Raw genomic sequence first — 24,728 nt, forward strand, 5'->3', positions numbered from 1 at the left:
CCTCCCACTGTCTCAGCTCAGAAACAGCCTAACTTGGTATCAAGGGGGATGCATAGAAATAATGAGAAGAGCTGGGGAACTGATAGTCTATTACACCACATCAGACGGCTTTTGAATAAGTGAAAAATATTGCATGAAGAAAGGTCATCTGGCTTTGCTGAGCTATCTGAATCCACACTCAGTGACCATCTGATCCTGGGCTGGCTGTCAGTACCAGGCCCCTTAATTTATCTGTCACTGCAGCAGGAAAGACTCTACAAAGCAGGAAGCCCACTAGAATCTCTGTTCCTTCCCTTTCTCTGACCAGGAAATTCTCATACATCCCCATTCTGCAGCTCTCCGTGCTTTGATCTTGCTCCCCTTTCAGTGGTCATCTCATTATTTTACACACAATTACACTCTTCCTCACTTTCTTTTACCTTAACCAGCTTAACCAGTTATTATATATTAAGTATGAGAATTATTGGGCTTCACTGGTGCTTCAGTGGTGAAGAATTCACCTGCCAATGCAGGAGAAGCAGCTTCAATCTGTGAGACAGAAAGATCCCTTGGAGAAGGAAATGGAAGCCCACTCCAATATTCTTGCCTGGAAAATCCCATGGACAGAGGAACCTGGTGGGCTACAGTCCATGGGGTCACAAAAACAGTCACATATGACTTAGCAACTGAACAACTTGAGAATTATGATTTTTCATTGTTTTTTATATTACTTCTATCATTATATATGATTTATATAATACAAATTTTATAGCACACACTCTTTAACAAAGCACTTTTCACTCCTTTTCAAAGACATGTTCACCCATTTGATGCCCACGACATTCTGATGGAATAGGCATTGTACTTCCATATTTTCATGAGAAAAATAAACTAGACACAAAGACTTTTCAGGGGAAGCAACTGGTAAGTAACTAAACCAGGAGTAGAACCCAAATCCTGTACTATTTCCACTAATTCTCCTATCCAAAGAATCTGATTCAGGTCCCTATGCAACACGTCCCAGTCATTCAAGTGGCTGTCAAAGTTGCTTATTCTAATTTTGTGTGCACTCAGTCACCAAGTTGTGTCAGAGTCTTTTGGGACGCCATGGACTGTAGCCCACCAGGCTCCAATGTCCATGGGACTTCCCAGGCAAGAATACTGGAGTGAGTTGCCATTTCCTTCTCCGTGGGATCTTCCCAACCCTTGGATCAAACCCGTGTCTCTTACGTCTCCTGCATTGGCAGGCAGTCTTTATCACTGAGCCACCCGGGAAACCCATTCTGAGTTTACTCTGCAAATGAAGTCTGCAAGTACTTCATAGGGAGAGAATTAGTATAGTTTAATAGCTAAGAACAGGACCCTGAAACAAAACTGCTCTGGGTTGGAATTATAACCACTTACTCAGTGTATAATCTTGGGCAAGTTATTGAACATCTCTTAATGGTTGTGTAATTGCTTCTTCATCTGTATAGTGTGGGAGTTCTTAGGTGGATTAAATCATCGTACAGTGCCTAGCACATGGTAAATACTTTCATTGTGTTCAGTATTTTTTTTCTTTTAAAATCTGTTTTTTTTTTTTTTTGGAATGATAATTGCTTTATAAGATTTTGTCATTTTCTGTCAAACCTCAACATGAATCAGCCATAGGTATACATATATCCCCTCCCTTTTGAACGTCCCTCCCATCTCCCTCCCCATCCCACCCCCCTAGGTTGATACCGAGCCCTGTTTGAGTTTCCTGAGCCATATAGCAAATTCCCATTGGCTATCTATTTTACATATGGTAATGTAAGTTTCCATGTTACTCTTTCCATGCATCTCATCCTCTCCTCCCCTCTCCCTACATCCATAGGTCTATTCTCTAGGTCTGTTTCTCCACTGCTGCCCTGTAAATAAGTTCTTCAGTACCATTCTTCTAGTTCCATATATGTGTGTTAGAATATACTTATCTTTCTCTTTCTGACTCACTTCACTCTGTATAATAGGTTCTAGGTTCATCCACCCATGAGAACTGACTCAAAGGCATTCCTTTTTATGGCTGAGTAATATTCCATTGTGTATATGTACCACAGCTTCTTTATCTATTCATCTGTTGATGCACATCCAGGTTGCTTCCATGTTCTAGCTATTGTAAGTAGTACTGCAATGAACAATGGGATATATGTATCTTTTTTCAATTTTGGTTTCCTCAGGGTATAAGCCTAGGAGTGGGATTGCTGGGTCATACTGTGGATTTATTCCTAGTTTTTTAAGTAATCTCCATACCATCTTCCATAATGGCTGTATCAATTTACATTCCCACCAACAGTGTAAGAGCGTTACCTTTTCTCCACACCCTCTCCAGCATTTATTGTTTGTAGACTTTTTGATGATGGCCATTCTGACTGGTGTGAGGTGATATCTCATTGTGGTTTTGATTTGCATTTCTCCAATAATGAGCTATGTTGAGCATCTTTTCATGTGTTTGTTAGCCATCTGTATGTCTTCTTTGGAGAAATGTCTGGAGAAATGTTTTTCCCGCTTTTTCATTGGGTTGTTTGTTTTTCTGGCATTGAGTTATATGAGCTGATTGTATATTTTGGAAATTAATCCTTTGTTAGTTGTTTCATTTGCTATTATTTTCTCCCATTCTGAGGATTGTCTTTTCACCTCGCTTATAGTTTCCTTTGCTGTGCAAAAGCTTTTAAGTTTAATCAGTACTTTTTAACCACAAGGATACAATGGTGAACTGGGGATTACAGTGTTGAATAGCCAATAAGATCCCTGGAAGATGTCCTTGGAGAAGTAATACCCTGGCCTTCTCCTATGTCAATCAGGTCTCCTAATAGAGAAATCATCTTGATCCAAAGCACATTGGGGAGAAAAAGATGCTACAGGAACCTATGCCATTGTATCTTAGGAAAGTGCCAAGATGCAGACTGTGGGGATCCTTTCCAATGATGCAGAGATCCTTTCCAATGATGCAGAGAATTTCATTTAAGGGCTTGAAACATTTTTAAAAAATTAGTTCTCAGTGTCCTTGAGTGTAGACTTCTTCTCACTCATCTTTTATATATCTTTTTCACTCTATATCAGCAATCACTGAGAGACATCTGCAGATTACTTCCTGTGTTCGCTTCTGGAAATAATTCTGATTGTAGGAAAGGTGGACAGTAGGAACCCAAGTCCAGGCACAGAATGACTGACTCAGCCTCAGGTAGTTCTGGCTGATAACCAGGATCTGATCCTGGGTGTGAGGGCTGATAGTTGATTTCTGATCTTATTCCACTGCAGCTGAGTCTCCACCTTTATAATTGCTGAGCAGAGAGACAATTCCTTTCTGACAGGGGTCCTGCTTTGTTCTCTGGATCCTCTGTGCCAGTTTTCAGATTAGAATCCAGCTTCTGAAGCCCAGAACCTTGGTATCCAGTCCTCTCACTGTTACCTGCCAGTCTGCTTACTCCATTTATATAGTTCTTATGCTCAGATTACAATTTATGACTCAGCTCTGATCTACTGTCAATACACTCACCTGTTACTTCCATGATAACTTCCTAATTACCACCCACCTGAATGAAATAAAATAACCCAACCAAACAGGTGCTCTCTCCTGATGCCAGAAAGTGGTCTTCCCTTATGCCACACAACTCCAGAAACTGGTTCTGTCCCCGTACCAAAAAGTTTCATCTCCTGGAGGGTTGTAGACTTTCCAATTTCATGACACTCATAAACTGATTGTTACTCAAACCCCCAAATGCATTTCACAAACTTTTTCCAAAGAGAGTGGAGCTAGGAAAACCATCTGTAGGATGTATATGTTTTCTCATGGAGAAGTTAAGGTATTCTGATATTTGTTTTGAGGAAACGAAAAAGAATTCCTGTCCAAAACAGAATAGCCTGAGGAGGTAAATTTCATACTTTCTGTCTTTATGGATTAAGGTAATGAAAGTTCAGGAGGTGACTTTGTGCTGTGTGTCAGTCAGTGGCAGAGCCAAGATGGAAAGCCAGACATGTGTGACGCTAAAATCCATGTGCTTATCAACTATACCAGCCACTCATCAGAATTCAGAACTGGAGATTCCAAGCCAGGACTCATGCCTAGCATTCCCTTAGATTTTCCACTTGGGGGACAACAATGACAAGAGGAAATCAGAGTCACATCACTGAATTCCTCCTTCTGGGACTGACCAGTGACCACAAACAGCAGGTGTGGCTCTTTGCCAGCTTTCTGGTAATGTACCTGGTCAATGTGGGAGGCAACTCAGTCATCATTGCAGCCATCCAAGGGGATGTCCGCCTCCACACCCCCATGTACTTCTTCCTCTCCAACCTATCTTTTGTGGACATCTGCTTTACAAATGTCATTGTGCCAAGGATGCTGGCAAACATGCAGAGCAAGAGCAAGAAGGTCCCCTTCACCCAGTGCCTGACGCAGATGTATTTCTTTGTGGCCTGTGCAGTCACTGACAGCTTCCTCCTGGCTGCCATGGCCTTGGACCGCTACGTGGCCATCTGCCACCCCCTATGTTACACCACCACCATGAACCCCAGACGCTGCTTCCAGCTCGTGACAGCATCCTGGCTGGTGTCCCACCTCCACTCCCTCACCCACACCATCCTTATGGCCCGCCTCTCCTTCTGTGGGCCCAACGTCATCCACCACTTCTTCTGTGATGTCCAGCCTCTGCTGACGCTCTCCTGCTCTGACACCTCTCTCAATGAGCTCTTGGCCTTCACAGAGGGCTCCTTTGTGATCATGAGTCCCTTCATCTTCATTACTGTCTCTTATGTCTATATCACCCGTGCTGTCCTGAGAGTCCCTTCTGGGAGAGGCAGGTACAAGGTCTTCTCCACCTGTGGGTCCCACCTCACGGTTGTGGCATTATACTATGGGACTGCCATCTCAGTGTACATCCGCCCCTCATCCACCTACTCAGTGACAAAGGACCGGGTGGTCACTGTCATTTACACTGTGGTAATCCCCATGCTGAACCCTTTTATCTATAGCCTCAGGAACAGGGACATGAAGCAAGCCTTGAGAAAGCTGACTAGGAGAAAAGAACAGAATAAGCATTGAAGACAGAATGGGAAGGTAGTCTGAAATTGCATAAATAGCTCATCCCTCATCAAACTTCTTCCCATCTATTCATTTACTTATATTGGTATAGAGTTACAGTTTCCTGCTTTGTCCAGTGAGTTATAAGCTATTACTTCTGTGCCTGTTGATGTTTCCACCATTCTCTGAACACTTTCTTGCCTTCTGTCACATCAAGATATTCCAGACTCATCTTGCACTTTCTCTGCTCCAGTCCTGAAATCAGCTGTTTCTCTAAAAGCCAGGTTTCCCAACATGGATGTCAGCTTCACTCTGTGAAGACTCTCATAGTGAGGCAGGGGATAAATGGACCCCAGGATGAGCTGCTGAAATCTATCCCTTGTGGACAGATACTCAAAGATAAAGATAATGGCGGGAGTAGTTCAGTTCCATTCAGTTGCTCAGTTGTGTCTGGCTCTTTGTGACCCCACGGACTGAAGCACACCAGGCTTCCTTGTCCATCACCAACTCCCAGAGCTTACTCAAACTCATGTCCATCAAGTCAGTGATGGCATCCATACAACCATCTCATCTTCTGTCATCCCCTTCTCCTCCTGCCTTCAATCTCCTGTCTTCAATCAAAAGACCAGCATCAGGGTCATTTCCAAGGAGTCAGTTCCTCACATCAGGTGGCCAAAGTATTGAAGCTTCAGCATCAGTCTTCCAATGAATATTCAGGACTGATCTCCTTTAGGATCGACTGGTTGGATCTTCATGCAGTCCAAGGGACTCTCAAGAGTCTCAAGAGGAAGGAGAAGCTGAATCCTGCTTTGATAAGAGATAAAGAGACCAAACATTTCTCATTCTTGAGGTCAAGGAGACCTTCCAAATTACACATGTGCAGAAAGGTTCCTCAGGGGTCTGATATGTTTTGTTAACGTCCCAGAAACCCTTGTGCTGGAACCATCTTGGCTAAAAGACGCATGTACACACAGAAGAGGACCCTGAGTCAGACCAAATATGGACTCAAAGCCAGATAAAGCAAGATGAATGGCCAGAGGAAATGTGAAGAACTGCCCCCATATAAGTGATTTAAACCACCCCAAAGTCACAAAACTCTCCGATCCAATCTGTGTGTCTCTCCACAGCCACTTTTTTCTCCTAATAAACACTTTACTTGTTTCACTACTTTCCATCTCTTTGCGGAATTCCTTCCTCAATGCAGACAAAGAGCCAGGGCCCTAGTCCTATCTATTGATTCTAGTCCCTGGTGATATAGTGACTAAGATTCACCCTCAAGGCCTTTCTGCTTCTCCCACTTCTTGATTATATGAAATAGGCTTCATTCAGCATCCCTGACCTTCCCTGATTTCTAAGGAGCCGGTTCTAACAGTTGCTAATCAGGGAAGGGAGGGGATGCAGAGACAAGGGAGGAATAGTCAAGAAAAACAATAGTGCAGCCTTGGGGCAAAGTCCTGGTTTCCCGTAAAGGGCTATCCATAACAATTATTGCCAAATTCAGACTGAAATTGAAGACAGTAGGGAAAACCACTAGACCATTCAGGTATGACCTAAATCAAATCCCTTATGGTTATACAGTGGAAGTGAGAAATAGATTTAAGGGCCTAGATCTGATAGACAGAGTGCCTGATGAACTATGGATGGAGGTTCGTGACATTGTACAGGAGACAGGGATCAAGACCATCCCCATAGAAAAGAAATGCATAAAAAGCAAAATGGCTGTCTGGGGAGGCCTTACAAATAGCTGTGAAAAGAAGAGACGTGAAAAGCAAAGGAGAAAAGGAAAGATATAAGCACCTGAATGCAGAGTTCCAAAGAATAGCAAGGAGAGAAAATAAAGCCTGCCTCGGTGATCAATGCAAAGAAATAGAGTAAAACAACAGGATGGGAAAGATTAGAGATCTCTTCAAGAAAATTAGAGATACCAAGGGATAATATTTCATGCAAAGATGGGCTCTATAAAGGACAGAAATGGTATGGACCTAACAAAGCAGAAGATATTAAGAAGAGGTGGCAGGAATACACAGAAGAACTGTACAAAAAAGATCTTCATGACCCAGATGATCACGAGGGTGTGATCACTCACCTAGAGCCAGACATCCTGGAATGTGAAGTCAAGTGGTCCTTAGAAAGCATCACTATGAACAAAGCTAGTGGAGGTGATGGAATTCCAGTTGAGCTATTTCAAATCCTGAAAGATGATGCTGTGAAAGTGCTGCACTCAATATGCCAGCAAATTTGGAAAACTCAGCAGTGGCCACAGGACTGGAAAAGGTCAGTTTTCATTCCAATCCCAAAGAAAGGCAATGCCAAAGAATGCTAAAACTACTGGACAATTGCACTCATCTCACACACTAGTAAAGTGATGCCTTCTATCAAAATTCTCCAAGCCAGGCTTCAGCAGTACATGAACCGTGAACTTCCAGCTGTTCAAGCTGGTTTTAGAAAAGGTAGAGGAACCAGAGATCAAATTGCCAACATCTACTGGAACATCAAAAAACCAAGAGAGTCCCAGAAAAACATCTATTTCTGCTTTATTGACTATGCCAAAGCCTTTGACTGTGTGGATCACAAGAAACTGTGGAAAATTCTGAAAGAGATGGGAATACCAGACCACCTGACCTGCCTCTTGAGAAACCTATATGCAGGTCAGGAAGCAACAGTTAGAACTGGACATGGAACAACAGACTGGTTCCCAATAGGAAAAGGAGTACGTCAAGGCTGTATATTGTCACCCTGCTTATTTAACTTCTATGCAGAGTACATCATGAGAAACGCTGGACTGGAAGAAACACAAGCTGGAATCAAGATTGCTGGGAGAAATATCAATAACCTCAGATATGCAGATGACACCAACCTTATGGCAGAAAGTGAAGAGGAACTAAAAAGCCTCTTGATGAAAGTGAAAGAGGAGAGTGAAAAAGTTGACTTAAAGCTCAACATTCAGAAAACTAAGATCATGGCATCTGATCCCATCGCTTCATGGGAAATAGATGGGGAAACAGTGGAAACAGTGGCAGACTTTATTTTGGGGGGGGCTCCAAAATCACTGCAGATGGTGATTGCAGTCATGAAATTAAAAGACGCTTACTCCTTGGAAGGAAAGTTATGACCAACCTAGATAGCATATTCAAAAGCAGAGACATTACTTTGCCAACAAAGGTCCATCTAGTCAAGGCTATGGTTTTTCCAGTGGTCATGTATGGATGTGAGAGTTGGACTGTGAAGAAAGCTGAGTGCCGAAGAATTGATGCTTTTGAACTGTGATGTTGGAGAAGACTCTTGAGAGTCCCCTGGACTGTAAGAAGATATAACCAGTCCATCCTAAAGGAGACCAGTCCCGGTTGTTCATTGGAAGGACTGATGCTAAAGCTGAAACTCCAGTACTTTGGCCACCTCATGCGAAGAGTTGACTCATTGGAAAAGACTCTGATGCTAGGAGGAATTGGGGGCAGGAGGATAAGGGGACGACAGAGGATGAGATGGCTGGATGGCATCACCGACTCAATGGACATGAGTTTGAGTGAACTCCGGGAGTTGGTGATGGACAGGGAAGCCTGTCATGCTGCGATTCATGGGGTCGCAAAGAGTTGGACATGACTGAGTGACTGAACTGAACTGATAACAATATCTGAGCTCTTTTACAGATACTGAAACCTCCACCAGGTAAGAGAAGTTAACAGTATACTGCTCACAAGCAGTTAGACCCCAGGCCAGTTGAAACCAGAAGGTTGATGACACTGTCATTTACCTCACTACCAACCAATCAGAAGAATTTCCATGAGTTGATCACCTCCTCTTTGAATTGTCAGCTTAAAAACAATTGCAACCTAAAAGCTGAGAGTTATGTTTCATTCAGTGGACATTTTTAGGACTCCAGGCCTGGAAGACAGCATCTCAGGTAACCCTGAGAGCACTGCTCCAAGGAGGCAGGTGGAGGAATCAGGTTATATAGAAGTTTGCATCAAAGGGAAGGTAGTCTGATCAAAAGAATATTGCTAATTAAGGAAAACCAGATATCTCAAGTTAAGGAATGTAGCACTTTCTATGTATGGGAAGATGCAAGAGTCTGGGCTCACTGAAATCATTCCTTACATATGCCTCTCAGATATCTGGGGCCAGTATCCTGTTTTTCACACCCCCTCCCCACAAGCTCCTCAGTGCTCACCACAGGAAATGGCTGCAGCCTGATAACTCCCAGATAACAGGTATTATTCTCCTTCCTGGGTGCTCATGGGGCTCAGAAATTCAAGTTTGGAGGACTGGAAGTGCTGATATCTGTGACAGCCTAGTTTACTGATATAACAGGAAATACTCTATTTCTCAGAACCATTACTATAAAACTCCTCACTACCCCTTCCAGGTTGACACACAGTCCTGAGGGCCTTATCCCACTGTGACCCCTTTTGCCTGGCAAAGCAATAAAGCTATTCTTACCAACTTCACTCAAAATTCTGTCTCTGAGATATAGTTCAGTGTCGAGTACAGAGACCAGATTCCGCTTCAGAAAAGTGAAGTTGCTCAGTCATGTCTGACTCTTTGTGACCCCATGTGTAGCCTACCAGGCTTCTCTGTCCATGGGATTTTCCAGGCAAGAGTACTGGAGTGGGTTGCCATTTCCTTCTCCAGGGGATCATCCCAACCCAGGGATCAAACCTGGGTCTCCCACATTGTAGGCAGATGCTTTACCCTCTGAGCCACCAGGGAAGCCACTGCTTCTCCTGGGAAACCTCTGCTTCAGAAGCAAGACATTAGTGTGAGAAGAGGAAAGGGCCAGAAATTAAGAAATACAGGTGGTCTCTGGGAACTGAAAAAGGCAAGGAAACAAATTCTCCTCAGAAGATTCCAGAAGGAATGCAGCCTTACTCTTACATTAAATTTAGACTTCTGACTTTCATAAGTATATAAGAGAATACATTTGTATCACTTTAAACCACTAATTTGTTAGAACAACATCAAGAAAGTAATAAAGTAGTCAAGAGCCTGAGCTCTGGCTAAAAAGCTCTACTTTTGAATCTTAGCTCTACCATTGACCAGCACTTTGATCTAAGGAATGTCACTTCATGTCTCTGACCTTCAGTCTCTTCACAAGTAATATGGGTAAAATATGCAAATGAAATGATTGATTCAGGCAAGAGTCTTTCACCTAAAACTAAGATATAACCATTAAGTAGAAAGGTGTTAGGGGGAAAAAATGGATAGTCACACAGTTTCAAATACCCACCATTGCTGCTGCTGCTGCTAAGTCACTTCAGTCGTGTCTGACTGTGTGCGACCCCATAGACGGCAGCCCACCAGGCTCCCCCGTCCCTGGGATTCTCCAGGCAAGAACACTGGAGTGGGCTGCCATTTCCTTCTCCAATGCACGAAAGTGAAAAGTGAAAAGTGAAAGTGAAGTCGCTCAGTCATGTCCTACTCTTAGCAACCCCATGGACTGCAGCCTACCAGGCTCCTCTGTCCATGGGATTTTCCAGGCAAGAGTACTGGAGTGGGTTGCCATTTCCTTCTCTGATACCCACCACTGACTTCTTACTAATTAGAAAAGAGAAACTTTGCATTTACAATGAAACATCTGCTGGTCAGTAACTTAACAAAGTAATCAAACTTTCTTGAACAATAGTGGACCTGACCCTCTTTCCCGACTGATGCGATGGAACCAGAGATACACAATATCTCCCTTGTAGTATTCTGATCAAATATTAAATATAAATCTAATCATGTGCAAACAAATAGATAGTTAGACATTCAGCAAAGCAACTGACCTGGACTCTGCAATGTCAGGAAAAATGAATAAACCAAAAAAAGAAAATGTAGGAGGGGGGGATGTTTTCCCATTATTAAAAGAGACAAAAGAAATATAACCATCAAATGCAACACATTTACCTTGATTGGGGACTAGATTGAAAAAATTGGACCACAGGTTGGATATCAAGTAGGATCTATGTTTATTTTCTCTTATACGATTATTATTCTGGGGTTTTGTGGAAGATGCCTGCTGAAGTATTTAAAGGAGAAGGGCATGTTGTCTTCAATTTACTTTCAGCTAGTTCACCAAAAAATAAATTGTAGAAATTTATAGAAAGGGATAAAACAAGTGTGGGGAAAAAAGTTAACAATCTGTGGACCTATGTGAAGGATAGATAAGAATTCATTGCTATCTTCTCTCCATTTTTATGTGAATTTGAAAGTTTTCAACCTAGAATTTTGGAAGCAAAAATATAAGTTAGATCATGCTCTTCCACTGCTAAAACCTGTGCAATGACCCAAGGCTTCCTACTGCACTCAGAGAAATAGCCAAAGCCTTGTAACAGCACCAGATCCTACATGATCTGGCCCCTAGCTTTCTGCCTTCACATATTGTTGTTTGCTCTCTAATGTACTCCTGCACAGAAACATTGATCTCTGGTATTCGTTAAATAAACATGGATTGCTCCCACCTCAGGACCTTTAAATTGACTATTTTCACTGTCTGAAATGCTTTCCCTCAGACACTTGGGCATAGCTACACTTCTGTTTCTCTCCATGTTCAGGCTTTAATGAAATGACACTCAAAACCCATGACCTTTTCATCTTGAGTACACAAATAGCCCATATTTCCCAGCTTTTCTTATAGTTAAGTGTGGCCACGTAACTGAGCTCTAATCAAAAGAATGTGGATGGAAAGTATACACACCACTTTTCAGCCTAATCCATTCAAGTCTCCTCACCTGCAACCCTCTCTCTTAATACAAATATCAGCTGAAGAGATGCCCCTGAGGAAATAGATGGGGTAGAGCTGCAAGAAAGAGGAATCCTGGGACCCTGAAGGACTGCATGGAAGTCACATTCACATTGAACTTTGTATCAACAAGAAGTAAACATTTATTGTAGAAATAAAAAATAAATAAGTGTAATTCCCTGATGGCTCAGTGGTAAAGAATTTGCCTGCCAATGCAGGAGATGCAGGTTTGATACTTGGGTCAGGAAGATCCCCTGGAGAAGGAAATGGCAACCCACTGCAGTATTCTTGCCTGGGAAATCCCACGGACAGAGAAGCCTGGTGGGCTACAGTTTGTGGGGTTGCAAAAGGGCCGTACATGACTTAAACACAAAAATAAATAAATAACAGGACATCCCTCAGTGTGCTATTGTAGAGACTGAAAGCAGTGATGACTAGAAAGCAATCAGCACAAAACCTCAGAATGTACTCAATGCATATTATTTGTGGTAGTGAAAGATAGTGTATGAAATTATGAGAAAATAATATCTGATATGCATTAAAAGTGCCTCAATTGGTAATGTCTTAATTGTTAAGAATTATGCAAAGTTGGCCAAAGAGTACTAAGTTTCAGTTAACAAAGTGAACTCACTCAGTCGTATCCTACTCTTTGCGATCCTGTGGACTGTAGCCTACCAGTCTCCTCCGTCCATGGGATTCTCCAGGCAAGAATACTGGAGTGGGTTGCCATTTCCTTCTCCAGGGGATCTTCCTGACCCAGGGATCGAACCTGGGTCTCCTGCATTGCAGGCAGATGCTTTACCCTCTGAGTCACCAGGGAAGCCCAAGTTTCAGTTATGTCAGCAAATAACTTGCTGACATCTAATGTAGAGCATGGTGACTAAAGTTAATGGTACTGTCTTGTATACTTGAAATCTGCTAAGAAGGTAAATCTTAACTGTTCTCACCACACACGCATACACACAAACACACACAGGCACTAAAAGTAACTATATATGAGGTGATGAATGTTAATTAGCTTGATTGTGGTGATCATTTCACAACATACACATAAATCACAAAATCAAATAATATAACTTAAACATACAGTTTGTATTTGTCAAGTATAACTCAATAAAGCTAAAAAAATATGCATCTTAGATCAGTCTCCCAAGGAAATAGAAATAAAAGCAAGAATAAACCAATGATACCTAATCAAACTTAAAGCCTTCTCACAGAATGTGCTGTGTGCTAAGTCAGCTTCAGTCGTGTCTGACTATGTGACCCTATGGACTGTAGCCCACCAGGCTCCTCTGTCCATGGAAGTCTCCAGGAAAGAATACTGGAGTGGGCTGCCATTTCCTTCTCCAGGGGATCTTCCTGACCCAGGGATCAGACCAGCATCTCTTATGTCTCCTGCTTTGGCAGGCATATTCTTTACCTCTAGCACCACCCAGGAGGCCCTGGTCAGTCACATCTTTGGCATTTTCTCCCAGTTATTTTGGTATTTTCTCCCAGTTGCCATAAACAAAATGAAAGACAATCTATGGACTGGGAGAAAATGCCAATGAAGTGATTGACAAGGGCTTAATTTCCAAAATATACAAACATTTCATACAACTCAACAATAGTAACAACAACAAAAAAACAACTCAATAAAAAAAAATGGGCAGAATTCCTAAATAGACCTTTCTTCAATGAAGACATATAGATGGCCAACACATATAGACACATGAAAAGATGCTCAATGTCACTAATTACTAGAGAAATGCAAATCAAAACTATAATGGGATACCACTTCACAACAGTGAGATGGAGTGATCACAGACATTCTCAGGTGTAGTTTCTGCATGACAAAGTAGAGGAAGTGTGGAATTTAGGAGCAGGACACCCTTGAATTTGAACTTAGCTGCAGTACTTCTAACCTATGTGACTTTGGGCAAATTATCTGGTGAGATAGAGTCTCATTTCCCTCATTTGTTAAAACAAGGGCACTGCACTTGAAGAGCTGTATATAAAATGCCACATAATTGTTCAATACGTGGTTATTACTATGTGAACATATTCTCATTCTTGAACTTATGTAATTCTCCAGTCAATGCTCTCTGGTACACAAGTACTAAAAAACCCATAAATAACGAATCTAAAATTCAGAGAGGCTAAGAGTTTGCCCCAAATCACAACTAATTGGCTGATGAAAGCCCAGGAATCTGCACTCTCAAGATCCTTTCTATGGTACCACACATCATTCCTCCATCCCAGGGATGGCCCCAGGTCCAAGCCCTCTCTAGTTATCTACCTCCACACCCTTAAAATCATAATAATAATAAGCCATTAATTATCAAAGATTCGAAGAAACTTGTCACCCCAGAATCCTAAGTTTCCATAGTCTTTACTCTTCTCCCAAGCCTTCCTTCTTAATGAGCTCCCTGGGGGTGGTAGATTGGTAGATGGAATGCCTGTGTGTCTCCGTGGGGTGAAGTCATATAAAGGACAATCACCTCCTTTTGGGTCCCCACTCTTACTCATCATTGGAGTAAATCTTCAGAGGCCAGTGGTGGTAGCTAAGGAGGGGAGACAGCCTTGGGTCCCAGATGCCTGGGGCTACATTGAAAGATTACTTCTCTAAAGGGAGAGAGAGAGGTGTCTGAGATGACAACCACACTCACAACAACTCTCAGGGTCTAGTGAGTCCCATCAGCTCCCGCATGAAGCCTGGAAATTTTCTTTCCTCACTTCATATGGGCGCTCTACTGACTTCCATACCTCCGTCTTCCTCCCCTAATCACCAAGGCCAATGAGACTGAAGAGAAAATGCCTGGACTCGTTAATGGCCACCCCCAAGATCATCATCCCTTTTCTGAGTAAGTAGCCATTATATTGAGCCTCATCATTATGCCTAAATCCTACAAATTCTCATGTATTAGAAACTGAGAGATCATCTTGCAAAACACCCTCTTTTTACAAGGACATAATATGAAGCTCAGCATGGCTGAGACCACAAACCAGGTCCAATGTTCTCCACACTTCTCTGTTTCTCCTTCCCCATTTATATAAACACAAGAAGGATTTGTTCTTGGTGGGTAAGACCCCAAGGAAAGAAGCTCTGTACTTAAGATGGGATAGATGTAACTGCCCTGATGCTGTCAGGTAGAACCCAGCTACTGTTGGCCTAGCCTAGCCCCTGGTTGTCCCCAAAACCAGGGCTACTGAGGAAGACTCCAGATGCTATGGTCTCTGATATCTTCTGAATAGCATGGGCCATAAGTTGACCCATGACACTAGTAAGGGGATATTGAGCAGTGTTAGTCTCTCAGTCATGTCCGACTTTGTGACCCCATGAACTGTAGCCCACCAGGCTCCTCTGTCCATGGGATTCTCCAGGCAAGAATACTGGAGTGGGTTGCCATGCCCTTCTCCAGAGGATCTTCCTGACCCAAGGCTTGAACCCAGGATTGAGGTATTGGGTGAATCACTCCTTTCTAAGCCTCAAGTTCTGCCTACATAAAGTGAGTATGTTGTTTTCAAATACATCTTCCTAATGTTTCTTGAAGTAATGCAGTGTGTAAAACACTAGATAGAAGAATTTCTCCAGTAAAAGAGGAAGAGACCTAGAGTCTCTCCCATTCAGAATTCCGTTCAGCTTCTCAGCCCCTCCTGGTGTGGCCTCTGAGTCCCCCAAGAAAGCACAGTTCAGAAACCTATGAACTGCATAACTTCTTAAGATCATTTTCATCATCAGCAACCTAAAATTTTACAAATATCCCCCAGAAATTTACAGTCTAAAAGGAAATACTTGGCCATCATATAGGGAGCTTCAGCCATGCCAACCAGTAGTTCAAAAAGGTGACTATAGGCAGTGGAATGATGCCAAGTCCTACTGGGTAAGGTTTGGAAGAGACTGGGGAAAATTTCACCCAGAGAATAAGCCTGGGGACATGTTGCTATTTTCAAACATCAGAATGGCCATACTGGTTCTTCTGAGCTCCTTGGTTGGCATGCAGTGAAAATGTGCTGAGTGAATTATGAATTGGTGAAGCAAACCATGAAGGAAAAGCATAACTAACATCACTAGCAAAGAGTCAAGTCAGCTAACAGAGGATGCTGGTACTGCCAGGCTTAGTAGAATCCTTGGCTCTGGCATTTCAATCCAAGACATAGACACAATCCAGTTTTGTTTACAAAGGATCAAGGGACACAGTTTAGGAGGTGGTGGGCACTGTTTACCAGAAATGCTGCAGTTGGATAAACTGGCATCTGTGTTCCTGATGGGTTCATGCTCCAAGAAGTAGAAGGAAAAGAAGTCCCCTGAGTTCAAGTTAAGACTTGATACAGTATTCTCTTCCTACGATACAGTATTCATAGAGTTCAGATGCAAAAGAGTAAATTAACCACACACCTCAGTTCATATTGCCAACACTGGGCCCCTTTCTTATTTTATTTGCTTCCTCAATCACACATGAATTTATATACCAACACCCCACTCCCCCTGCCCTCATCCATGGTGACATGCTTAATGTTTAACTTTGTGTATAGACAGACTTCCTGATTTGTTGCATTTTTAAATATTTTAAGCTACATCATGTGATATTTTGGTATACACTATGAAATGACTATCACAGTGTTGCATTTTTAATGTATATAAACCATTTTGTGTTATAGATCTCATTTATTGTCTTACTTTTTCACTCAGATTATGTTTTCAAAATATACCAGTGTTGCTATCAATACTTCTCCTCAGTTGCTTCTAAACAGCTGCACTGGGGACTTCCTTCGTGGCACAGTGGTTAAGACTTCACCTTTCAATGCAGGGGACACAGGTTCCATCCCTGATGGGGGAGCTAAGATCCCACCTGCCCCGTGGCCTGGCCAATAAATAAAATTAAAGAAATAAATAAACAGGTGTATTGTACCCCTCAGTACTCTTCTGTCACATTTGCCATCCCAGTGATGGACACCCAGATTGCCATGAGCTCCCCATGACCTCGAATGAGTGTACAAGAATATCTTCATCCATAAGCTTTTATCTGCCTGGATGGAAATTTCTCTGGGATATCCATGTAGGAGCAGGATTACTGTAACATGAAATGTTCTTGAAACTTTGGTATAATTTACCTTAAAACCATTTGGGACTGAGGTTTTTTGAGAGGAAAATGGTTTTGATTACCATTTCTATTTTTTCAATTAATTAATACCTTGTTTCCCTGGAAAGACCAGTTTAGTCCTAGGTATGCACTCTGTTGTTCCTTCCTCATCTCCTTAGCACTTACCTGCCTTCCGATGACCACTTCAATCTCCTCCCCCTACACACACTAGCCCCTTTACCTTCTGCCTGGCTCCCTCTAGACTGCATCTACTATTTTTTAGCTGTACCCACTTTGGTACAGAATACTAGAAAGAAATATTAATAGTAGTATAAATAATATTTGCATAGAACCTTGTAGATTTCGCTCAGTCATGTCTGACTCTTTGCAACCCCATGGATTATAGTGCACCAGGCTCCTCTGCCTATGGGACTTGAGTGTAGATCTCACTTTTCAAATACGCCATTTTTTTTTTGTAACAATATATTCTTTTTTATTATGGTAAGATACATGTAGCATAAAATGGCCATTTTAACCATTTTTAAGTGTGCAGTTTAGTGGTATTCAGTACATTCATAATGTTGTACAACCTCACCACTATCAAATATGCCATCTTATTTGAACTGAATAATAAACTTCTAGAAATGATATTTTATTTTTCCCATTTTTCAGGTGAGAAAATAGATGGAAACAGAAATATTCCCAGGGGAAGTAGCAAGTATCTGAACCAGAACCAATTCCCAAATCTCCAAATTTTCCCATCAACACTCCTGATCCCTGGAGACTAGTCTCCAAGTTGCTAGTGTAAAACCCACAATCTTGCAAGGGGTGATCAGGGGTGATGTACCTGGTTCAACCTGTCAGGATTCATTATGCAGCTACCATTAGCCAAGTCCTATGCAAGTCACTTAAAACAATGGGGAGTGAAACAGACTTGAACCCTGCCTTGGTAGTGCTTTCATCATAAAACTCTCCAGGTGGCGTCCATGTCCTTGTGGTCCCTTTCAATTTGGACCAAGCACTAAGTATCTCAGAGAGAAAGGAAATGCTTCAGAAAACAATGCTACTGTATGCACCCACGTGTTAGTGTACTAAAGGAGAAATTAAAAGTCTGAGTTCTCCTAAGCAGGGCAGGGACTTTTATTCAAGATGGCTAAGCATCAAAAATGTATCATTAGTACTTCAGTTTGCTTTTGACCCTTCAAAAGGATCAGAAAGATTCTGAGGACACAAGGCATACAGGATGTGCCATACATGCACACTAATTCGCCTCAGTCGTGTCCAACTCTTTGTGACCCCATGGACTGTAGCCGGTCAGGTTCCTCTGGCTATGGGGATTCTCCAGGCAAGAATACTGGACTGGGTTGCCACACCATCCTTCAGGGGATTTTCCCAATCCAAGGATCAAACCCACCCCTCTTACCTGCATTGACAGGCGAGTTCCTTACCACTAGCACCACCTGGGAAGCCCACAGGATGTAGACTTCCTCTAACTCAAAATCTGCATCTCTAACTCTATCCTCTCTTTTCTGGGAGTATTTGACCACCACTTGTAGGCTTTCCATTCTGCTGTTTTCTATGAAGATAATCCTGTCCCTAGAAAGGGTGGACACAGGGAGTGGGTGTTCTGTAACTCAGTGGTCCCAGTATTGACCCAGATGGCTGCTGGCTGCTTCAAACTCTATGTCCCAATCAGTTCTGGTCTTGCTCCATTTTAACTGAGTTCCAACTTGGTAGATAGATGACTAGGGCATCAATTACTGCCAGACTGGAGCCTTGGCTCAGTGTCCCCTGTTCTTGCCTTTGGGGGACAGAAATGACCTATTCCTGAGGCTCAGTTCAGTTAAGTTCAGTCGCTCAGTCGTGTCTGACTCTTTACGACCCCATGATTCACAGCACGACAGGCCTCCCTGTCCATCACCAACTCCCGGAGTTCATTCAGACTCATGTCCATTGAGTCAGTGATGCCATCCAGCCATCTCATCCTCTGTCGTCCCCTTATCCTCCTGCCCCCAATCACTCCAGGATCAGAGTCTTTTCCAATGAGTCAACTCTTCCCATGAGGTGGCCAAAGTACTGGAGTTTCAGCTTTAGAATCCTTCCTTCCAAAGAAATCCCAGGGCTGATCTCCTTCAGAATGGACTGGTTGGATCTCCTTGCAGTCCAAGGGACTCTCAAGAGTCTTCTCCAACACCACAGTTCAAAAGCATCAATTCTTTGGTGCTCAGCCTTCTTCACAGTCCAACTCTCACATCCATACATGACCACAGGAAAAACCATAGCCTTGACTAGATGGACCTTTGTTGGCAAAGTAATGTCTCTGCTTTTGAATATGCTATCTAGGTTGGTCATAACTTTCCTTCCAAGGAGTAAGCGTCTTTTAATTTCATGGCTGCAGTCACCATCTGCAGTGATTTTGGAGCCCAGAAAAATAAAGTCTGACACTGTTTCCACTGTTTCCCCATCAATTTCCCTTGAAGGGATGGGACCAGATGCCATGATCTTCATTTTCTGAATGTTGAGCTTTAAGTCAACTTTTTCACTCTCCACTTTCACCTTCATCAAGAGGCTTTTTAGTTCCTCTTCACTTTCTGCCATAAGGTTGGTGTCATCTGCATATCTGAGGTTATTGATATTTCTCCCAGCAATCTTGATTCCAGCTTATGCTTCTTCCAGCCCAGCATTTCTCATGATGTACTCTGCATATAAGTTAAATAAGCAGGATGACAATACACAGCCTTTACGTACTCCTTTTCCTATTTGGAACCAGTACCTTCCTAATCAGGTTACTGTTTTTTGCCAGAATGCTGCATCTTCTCACATTTCCATGGCCCACACGACCACCCTATGGATGTTTCTTGCCTACCAGAGTACTTGCCTCTTAGTTCCTCTATTTCTTCTTTGATGTCCATCCACCTGCCTAAATCACCAAATTTAATGTTGGTTAAATAGGCTCCCTCTGCCAGAAACATTTCTCCAATTTGTCCTTCACCCTGACAGATCCCCACGCTGATGGAACTGAGTGTCCATCACCAAAATCATCTGGCCAGGAGGCAGCTGAAGATTAGCATACTGATTAATAACTGAGGCCAGACACAGCAAAATGATATCTTAGATACAGCTTTGGAAATCAAGCAAACTGATCCTTTCTGAACACTTTTTTTAGACCTTTACCATTTACCCAAAGGAGATGGATATTACAAGTTTTATCTTTTGGACAAGGAACAGGAATTGAAGCATCTTGTTCAAGACGAGTCAGAAACAAAGTTGGAATTGAAATCAAGGTATGCCAAGACCAACCATATGAAGTTATATCATAGAATATATGATGGTCTACATGAATGACTCCCTTTATGTGGTGCACAAGCTGGAATAAATTATGCAATATCTCCTCTAGCAGACTGAAGACCCCAAGCCACACAACACACACCTAATATTCCTTTATATTTTTTATTTGCAGGAGATCAATGATGAGGGGAAACCAGAGCCACATCACTGAATTCCTCCTTCTGGGACTGACCAGTGACCCCAAACAGCAGGTGTGGCTCTTTGCCAGCTTCCTGGCCATGTACCTGGTCAATGTGGGAGGCAACTCGGTCATCATTGCAGCCATCCGGGGGGATGCCCACCTCCACACCACCATGTACTTCTTCCTCTCCAACCTGTCCCTGGTGGACATCTGCTTTACAACTGTCATCGTGCCACAAATATTAGTGAACATGCTGACTCAGAGAAAGGCCATCCTCTTCGCCCAGTGTCTGGCCCAGATGTATTTTTTTGTGGCCTTTGGGATCACTGACAGCTTCCTCCTGGCTGCCATGGCCTTGGACCGCTACGTGGCCATCTGCCACCCACTACATTACACCACCACCATGAACCCCAGACGCTGCTTCCAGCTCGTGACAGCATCCTGGCTGGTGTCCCACCTCCACTCCCTCACCCACACCATCCTTATGGCCCGCCTCTCCTTCTGTGGGCCCAACGTCATCCACCACTTCTTCTGTGATGTCCAGCCTCTGCTGACGCTCTCCTGCTCTGACACCTCTCTCAATGAGCTCTTGGCCTTCACAGAGGGCTCCTTTGTGATCATGAGTCCCTTCATCTTCATTACTGTCTCTTATGTCTATATCACCCGTGCTGTTCTGAGAGTCCCTTCTGGGAGAGGCAGGTACAAGGTCTTCTCCACCTGTGGGTCCCACCTCATGGTTGTGACACTATTCTATGGAACTGTAATATCTGTGTACATCCGCCCCTCGTCCACCTACTCAGTGATGAAGGACCGTGTGATCACTGTCATCTATACAGTAGTCATCCCCATGCTGAACCCTTTTATCTATAGCCTTAGGAACAAGGACATGAAACAGGCTATGAAAAAACTGAGGAGGAAGACCGATTAGCATAACTTCTAGAGGTACACCTCAGCATTCATTCATTCAATGCGAACTTATGAAACAGGGACTTCCCTGGTGGTCCAGTGGCCAAGACTCTGAACTCCCAAAGCAGGGGACCCAGGTTTGATCCCTGGTCAGAGAACTAGACCCCACATGTCACAACTAAGACCTGGTGCAGCCAAATATAAATAAATATATACTTTTTTAAAAAAAAAAATTTATGAAACACCTGCTGTGTGCTAGGAATTGTATTCAGTTGCAAAATGGCAAAATATGAAAATATTGCAAGGATAAATCAATGGTAGCTCCTGTCTTCAAAATTAATCACAGATCAGTAAGGGAAAGGAGACACCTGCAATACGAGGTTATTATACTTTTGGTAAAAACAAGTAAGACATGAGTATTGATGACTTACTGCACTACACACACAGTTTCCTCCTTTTTCTTTCATAGTCTCAGGCTCCTGTGTGACACATACATGACCAGGACTGCAATACATGTCCTGATGGAAAGCAAGGAGAAACTTCCTGAGTCAGGTGTTTTAAATGTTACACAGGTCAACTCACAAATCTTCCCTTATCTCTTTGAAACAGTCCCTCAGTGCTACCTAAGAGGATGCCTCCCAGGCTTAAGGTCTCAGTATCCTAGCTAGTGGTGAAGAATCCACCTGCCAATATAGGAGATACAAGAGATGTGGGTTCAACCCCTAGGTCAGGGAAATCTCCTGGAGAAGGAAATGGCAACCCACTCCAGGATTTTGTCCAGAAAATTCCACACACAGAGGAGCCTGGTGGGTTACAGTCCACAGGGTCGCAAAGAATGGGACACAACTGAGCAACTGAATGCACACATACACATTTCTGCCCAATAAAACATAATTCTCAACTTTTGGGTTGTGCTTCTTCCTTTTTTCAGTAAACAGCACAAGCCAAGCTTATACAGGATTCTCCTAGCCAATGATTAAGCATGCCGGGGCACCAAGGCAGGCTTATCTCCAGAGAATTACAGGACTCTTCTGGTGGATAATTTTGATTCTGGGACACCTTCCCCACCACTCAACCCTGCATTGGCCTAGTCAAAACTTTCTTGGCATTTTGCTGCAGTCTGAGAATCTTCCTATCCCATCCTTTTTTCTTCTCTCTTTTCTTCCACAGGTCTCAAGGCTTGAAAGCTCTCTCTGATTTCTCCTGCCACCTCCTCAACAAATATCTCACACACCAAATCCTACCTTGGCATCTGCTTCTCAGAAGACCCAAACTAATGCATTAACCAATACCTTGCAAACAATTCTACTAGTTGGTAGATACCCTATGGAAAGTTGAACAGGCACACCAGGAGATTGCACAAGAATTCATGAGTGCAGACATTCCAAATGGAATAAATTGATGTTCTGACCTCATTTATTGTGCTTTTCCTGTCTCACCTATGAAACAATCTAACAACTTAAAACCAAAGAAATAAGGAGGAAAATTCCAGTTCTCTAGTCTTTTCTGCTAAAATAATAAAGGTTAGGCTGTCACTAAAATATCAGTAGTAGGACAAAGGAATGATAGATGATTGTTATTGTGGAGTTGTTCTCTTTAGAGGATGGTGGTCTGAAAGTTTCTCCAATTTCCCTGCAGAAATGTTTTTAAGAAAAAGTGAACAATGGAAAATGTCATTTTTTTCTCATTTTTTAAGGCTAAAAAGAGGAGTTCTACTTGAGATGAAGAATCTTTTGGTGGGAAATGCCAAAACCTGGTAATTCAAATGTCCATTAAGATTAGAATGGAGGGATTCCCTGGTGTCCACTGGTTAAGACTCCATGCTCCCACTGCAGGAGGCACATGTTTAATCCCTGGTCTGGTAACTAAGATTCCACATGTCTCATGGTGCGGCCAAAAAAAAAAAAGATCAGAATGGATAATACAGTACAATCACACAATATAATTAGAGTCCACACTCCCTTAGCTGCAGTCCTAAAATTCAACTGAATCACTTTGCTGTACAGCAGAATTTAACACAACATTATAAATCAACTGTACTTCAATTAAAAAAAAATGACCTGTAGCTACAAGCACTAATATAAATGAGAAAGTACGATTATAAACAGTTCAGAAAGAAAGAAGTGAAAGAAGCAAAATGATTCCAGTCATGCAAAAGACAAAAATAGGGAAACAATACACAATTTATGCATATGTGCAGAGTTGCGGCTATGTGTGTGTGTGTTTGTGTGTGTGAGCTCAGTACTGTCTGACTCTTTGCCATCCCATGGACTGTAGCCCACCAAGCTCCTCAATCCCTGGAATTTTCCAGTCAAGGACACTGGAGCAGGTTGCCATTTTCTACTCTAGCATAGAAAAACTATAAGAAAACTATTCCTATATAGTTTATAAACTCTTTTTCATATATGATGTATTTCACAATTTTAAAAATATAAAGAAAATCCTGTATTCAGAAGTGTCTCTATTATTTAGCAGATTTTCACAAATGAGCTTCATCTCTACCCTTTGAGTCACAGGGAACAACCTGTTCTATGTATCGAACTGTAGAAATTTGAAGACTATGATTGTGTGGCCCACACTTCATCAAATCTCTTCAGTTTCAATTGTTATTTTTTATTTTCTGGGACATGATAGGTGTTCTTTCTAAGGATTCTGGTTACAGCATGTGAACTCCACGGTAGGTTAGGGTTCAGGGCGATGCAGTCCTCTCCCTCCTGTGCCAAGGGAAGGGCATCAGGTAGAGTGCTATCCAGATTCCCAGGCCTGGTCAGTCTGACACTGCCAAGACTCAGGACTCTAGGGGCCCAAGGGGACAGCTGAGAGGCTGGACTTTTGCCCCATCTTGTCTAACTAAGAGATCAGGGAGTGAGTCCCAGGAGATACTCCATATGAAAAGCCCACAGCTCCGCCTAGCCCCTGTGCCTGAGGACAGACTGCTCCAGCCCTGGGTCTTTAGTCTGTGCTGCTGTTACAGGGAAGGAAAAAAACTGAGGTTCTAGCCAGTCCTCTTTAGGAGAAGACAGTAGGCAAACCAAACAAGTGAGGCAGACAAAACACCTGGTGATGGTGACGAGATCTGAGGATGGTCGGAAGTTCCAGGTAAGACCTGAGTGGTAGAGGTGGGAGACATTGGTCAACACACACACACACACACACACACACAAACACACATCTCCTCCCCTATTCCTTATTGCCCCTTCCTTGCTGCTGCTGCTAAGTCACTTCAGTCGTGTCCGACTCTGTGCGGCCCCATAGACGGCAGCCCACCAGGCTCCCCCATCGCTGGGATTCTCCAAGCAAGAATACTGGAGTGGGTTGCCATTTCCTTCTCCAATGCATGAAAGTGAAAAGTGAAAGTGAAGTCGCTCAGTCGTGTCCGATTCCTAGCCACCCCATAGACTGCAGCCTACCAGGCTCCTCCGTCCATGGGATTTTCCAGGTAAGAGTACTGGAGTGGGGTGCAATTGCCTTCTCCAGCCCCTTCCTTACTCTCAGCCAAATACTTCACTGGTGGTTCAGATGATAAAAAATCTGCCTGCAATGCTGGAGACCTGG

General features: G+C 42.9%; 2 protein-coding genes across 2 annotated transcripts; both read left to right on the forward strand.

Moving 5' to 3' along the window:
• Window positions 1-4,096: 4,096 nt before the first annotated feature.
• LOC129622599 (olfactory receptor 1L4-like) lies at window positions 4,097-5,038 on the forward strand. Its single transcript, XM_055539198.1, has one exon. It carries the CDS (start codon window positions 4,097-4,099, stop codon window positions 5,036-5,038), a length of 942 nt encoding a protein of 313 aa, XP_055395173.1.
• Window positions 5,039-20,265: 15,227 nt separating this feature from the next.
• On the forward strand, window positions 20,266-21,195 carry LOC129622600 (olfactory receptor 1L4-like). Its single transcript, XM_055539199.1, has one exon. The coding sequence runs from the start codon at window positions 20,266-20,268 to the stop codon at window positions 21,193-21,195; it is 930 nt and encodes a 309-aa protein (XP_055395174.1).
• The last annotated feature ends 3,533 nt before the right edge of the window (window positions 21,196-24,728 follow it).

Source organism: Bubalus kerabau, chromosome 11, assembly GCF_029407905.1.
Source record: "Bubalus kerabau isolate K-KA32 ecotype Philippines breed swamp buffalo chromosome 11, PCC_UOA_SB_1v2, whole genome shotgun sequence".
Classification (NCBI taxonomy): domain Eukaryota; kingdom Metazoa; phylum Chordata; class Mammalia; order Artiodactyla; family Bovidae; genus Bubalus; species Bubalus kerabau.